Source organism: Atta cephalotes (assembly GCF_000143395.1).
Source record: "Atta cephalotes unplaced genomic scaffold scaffold00055, whole genome shotgun sequence".
Classification (NCBI taxonomy): domain Eukaryota; kingdom Metazoa; phylum Arthropoda; class Insecta; order Hymenoptera; family Formicidae; genus Atta; species Atta cephalotes.
The window spans coordinates 1,352,217-1,357,147 of record NW_012130119.1 but is presented as its reverse complement, the minus strand read 5'-3'; the positions used below and the strand labels follow the sequence as shown (position 1 = coordinate 1,357,147).

At 33.1% G+C, this 4,931-nt stretch overlaps 1 protein-coding gene across 1 annotated transcript in view; it reads left to right on the top strand.

The window, feature by feature from the left end:
• The window catches only part of LOC105623332, a 68,519-nt gene extending 64,380 nt beyond the window's left edge, over positions 1-4,139 (top strand). The window contains exons 5-6 of the mRNA XM_012204727.1: positions 3,031-3,438; positions 3,595-4,139. Coding sequence (XP_012060117.1) covers positions 3,031-3,438; positions 3,595-4,139 — 953 coding nt within the window. The remainder of the gene's footprint in view (positions 1-3,030; positions 3,439-3,594) is intronic.
• Positions 4,140-4,931: the final 792 nt, after the last annotated feature.

Below are 4,931 nucleotides of genomic sequence, written 5' to 3'. Positions count from 1 at the left end.
TGTATATGAGAAAGTATAAAAGTTTTAACAATCTATTTTTTAAATTATGATACAATGATTTTTGACGGAATTGAGTAATCAAAGTTCTCTTTTATTTACTCCGTGATAACTCAGTAATAAAAAATCTTAGTGACATTTTAAAAAAATTACTTTAAACTTTTATGTTAAAAAGTCGAAAGTCGTTTTTTTAGGTGCGTTTTTTAGGTCCATGAAGTGAGGAGAAAATTTTTTATTTTTTCATTTCGTAATTCTCTGCGTAAAAAGTTACCAAATTCACAGAAACTCTAAAGATATAATAACTTTTCAAAAGATTTTACAGATTAAAGATTTTAAGTTTTCCATTTCTAAAATTTAAATTTCATTCGTTTTTAACAGCTACTTAAATTTTGAAGTTTGTAACATTACAAATTTTTATTTTGATTTCTGATCCAATATTTTTATTCATCAGAATCTTTGTTATCCAAACAATCACTGCAAAGAGTCCAATAAAGCTGACTCACCGTCAGTTCCAACGAGTTAAAAAGAAATTTTTAACTATATATATTGCAATAATCAAAGTATAAATCGTAATTAAAGTTGAGAGTTTAATAAGCTTAAAAATATACGTATATCTGAAATATATGTATCAGTTTGACAGATATTGATAAGTGCTATACTTGCGGGAAGTTAAGGACAAGGAATTTCTGTATTATGTATCACAAAGAAATTCTCACCAAATACAGATACAAATTAGTATTGAGGTGGAAAGGAGGGACGTCTTCCTATTTTGCTGACAAGAAAAATGAATTGTGTACAGACACGAATTTATCCTGAGATTATCTGAGGAGCTGCTAAGCCGGCAAAGATGAAAGGAACCACAGTTGAAAGGAGGGGAAAGAGGATTCTTGCGTATGTAAGTCGATCGCTCTGACGGTCGGGCGCCCGTCGAAAAAATAGAGAAACTGGGGTAGAAATAACACAACCTCACAGAGGAGTGAGGAATGAAAAGGGACACCGTCTATTAAACGCCCACGAAGTTGTGAACATACGAGTCGAGCTGCCATAGGTGTCGAGATGAAGTGACACCTATGTTCACCGAACGTGTCGGATTGTTTTTCTCGCATATAAAATGCGTCGCACGCTATAGATGTGCGTGTAAATCGAGGGGTGTCAACTTTAAGCAAAAAAGGTATACGACATTTTAACGAATGTTGAAGATTAAACGCCACGAAAGTGAATGATGAAGGTAGATCTCGTATATACAGAAAGCAAAAAGTATTCGTACAAGGAAATTTATTATAACAAAAGTCTTTATAGAAAATAAACATTAATTAATGATTTTATACAATGAAAACATTCTGTTCTAAGATAAACAAATGAGCTTTGCATATATTCCTGATTTTAGAATCTAAATTTTTCGTCTGTACGAATACTTTTTGAGCATTCAAACAATACAATTTTTAATTTTCGCTTATTTTTCAGATGATATATTTTGTATAATTAATACACATCTTTTTAGTATAATTTTAAGAAACATACAATCTATTTTATTCTTTATGAATAAATTGTTAATTATCCAATAAGAAATAATTATCAAATAAACGTCGGATCAAATTGATGTTGAAATTCTCGTATTTATATTGATTCGACATCAATTCGATGACTCATTTATTGCTGGATAATTCATTTTTTAAAAATAAAGTTTTTAAAAAATATTTTCTTTGTACGAATACTTTTTGCACTAACTGTATGTATCGTAGGAAATGGAAGTAACACGTTACTTATAACATCGTTATCATTCCAATTATTTTTTTGATAACGTACTAGTAATGACATTAATTTTTTTTTAATAACTATAACATAATTATATTTTTTTGTAACAAAAACGAATTTTATAATTATTTTTATCGTTACTTTTTATCTTTTAAATCTATTTATAATAAAAATTTTTATATATTCAATCTTTAATCTTTGGCCAAACTTTATAATTTTTTTTTACATTAAAACCGTTTTAAAAAAAATTTTAAGATTAAGATACTAATACAATTTGTAATTAGTTTCTCTTAAGAATATCATAAATCACAAAGTATGTATTAACAAACTGTAAAAACGAATTTTATAAATATTACTGATTTTTTTGTTTATTAAGACAAACAAGACTGTATTGTTTTTCTTTAAAAAAATAAATAAAGTTACATGATGTACATAACGTAACATTTTTCTTCTTCAAAATGAGGTACGAGAAGACATTAAAAGCTGTAAAAATATTCAAATGAAATTCATTGACGTTAAAAATTGTTGTAAATATCAACAACAATAAAATTAGTGCAGTGACATTTTTTTTAATATAATAATAAAATCGCTCCCTTTTTTGTCCTCATTCTGTTTACCGTATAGTATATATCCCTGAGTTGATATAAAACCGCCTTGAAAAAAACTCTATGATACACTCAATACTCACTGAGTAAGTAGTTGCTTTTAAAAAATAACTTTCCATTCCCTCCTGTTAAATCGTACAATATTAGCCAATACTCATTTCGTCTTGGCGTTTCGTCGGAAGGAAATGATTACTTGCGAAGTCCTGGCGGAACTTTCGTCGAAGTTATTTCTGACCATTCATCGCACGTGGATGTGGCACAATTATGGACTCGAGTTTGTTGGATCACGTTGTCGCTCGCACTATTTCCATTCGCATGCAGAGAGATGTCGGTAAATTCAAGAAGCATAACAAAGAGAGAAAGCAAACAAGAGAGAATGAGAAAGAGATAGAAAAAGAGAACAGAATGACCCGCAGGCGAAGGTGGATGAAAAAAAGGCACAACGACGGGCCGGGAATAGAGTCCGTGTCGAATTTGCAGTCAAGACGCGGCCCGTCTTGACGTCGAGCGTCGTCGCCCGATTAGTCGCGCATCGTGTAAACTTGAGCCCCAAGAACGATCTCGACGACAATCCCGAAATACACATAGCGACAGATTATAAATTTTAGCACTATTATATAAATGTATAAATTACATCTTATCGTTTTTTCAATTTTAATATGTCTTTTTGTAGGAAAAACGAGTTCCGGATCTGACTGCGAAAGCGAACCAGGGATTACACTGAAAAGAAAACAGCGCAGAAGCAGGACGACTTTCACGGCTCACCAATTGGATGAGTTGGAACGAGCATTTGAAAAGACTCAATATCCTGATATCTACGTCAGGGAGGAACTTGCTCAGAGAACAAGATTATCAGAAGCTAGGATTCAAGTATGGTTTAGCAATAGAAGAGCTAGGCTACGGAAGCATATCTCTTCGTCAACGTCTACTGGATATGTCAGTTCTGTAGCTTATCCGACAAGTTATGTTATTCATCCACCGGCACCGCCTCCTCATGCAGGAGCTGCTGTGCCGCCAGGTCATCCGCATCAGCATCCGCATCCTCAAAGTCTGCCAGATGCGTCGTTCTCTTCCGGTCAAGGTATGTATGCATATATTATGTTTACATATCTTAACCTTAATTGATGACAATAAACATATTATTTCTATTTTAACTTTACTACTTTACTAATTTATTTATTTTTATTATAAAATATAATACAAGAACAAAATATAAATCTGTTACCTTCTATTTCAGTTTCCGAATTGTATTCATCTCATGCATCAGTGACTCATCAATTGGAACCAGCGACACGACTATCATCAACTGTTGGCTCGACTTCGACTTATAGCTTCCCGGCCACAGTTACTTATCCCAATCTATCCGTATCATCTAGCTATCAACAAACAAGTAATCAACAACTACCGCCGACTGCAAACTCTCTCGTCACCATGATGGGATCGAATTCAGGCAATTCGACATCCGCTCCCGATCAATTGGCTTCGTCGGAACTCCCTATTAGCTCGGTTTCACCTCCTCAACAGCAGCAGCAGCAACAACAACAACAACAACAACAACAACAGCAACAGCAAACGCAACAGACTAACCAAGGAACTACATCGCCATCATGGAATCTTGCAATAACTGCTAGCGGTAGTAGAGTCAATCTATCAAGTCCTCCAACAAGTCTGCAACAATCTCATGTCTATAGCGCACACCCTCATCAAGCTTTTGCTAGCCCTTATACTGTGCAGAGCTTTCAACAACCACCTAGACCAGCGCCACAGACCTTCTGGTATTAAAGTATGAAATAGTTAAAATAAGGAGCATCAAACACTTCTTTTTTGCGAAGATAAAATTTTTAATCGTTATTATTGTATCGATAGTTAATATTCAAAGGAGACTGTTTACATTAGAGACTGTTTCTCTTATTTTCATTTTTTTCATGCAATAAAAATTCAGTTTTGTAATGTAAAAATGAAAATAAGAGAAACAATTTCCAGTGATTTTGATCTTAACGAATGTTATTTAGGACATGATCCTAAACAACATTCAAGAGGTTTTAACCGTTAGTCGGACACTTTGCGTAATGCTAATGTCGGCGGTACTGTAACCTTCAAGCCTTATAACTCGAAAAGTACTTCATGAAAAAATATTTTATTATAGTATTTTGGAAAGCTCTTGAGGTGTGCTACAAGAATGCAATAAACAATGGGTAGTTCTATTAAAAAAAATTCATGTTGACCTTGATCTGACCTTGGTGCCCCTTATCCAAAATCCATTATTTTCACCTTATTTTCCTCAAGGAAATCTACAATTTTCATAAAAAATCATATCATTTTCATAAAATTTTTTCTTGTATCTCTCTTAGTTTCTGAGAGATTCACTTAGGGCGATTAAAATGCCCCACCCTGTATACAAATTGTCGTGTCTCCTGATATAAAGAAAAAAAAATGCGCGATATCAGTACAAATTTATCTTTTTAAAAAAGGTAAACAAAGGCACTAAGAGTAGAGCTCCGTAAAAAAAGACTATTTTACCAAATCCCCAGTGATACTAAACCCAAGTGATACTATCTTTATTGTACTAAATAA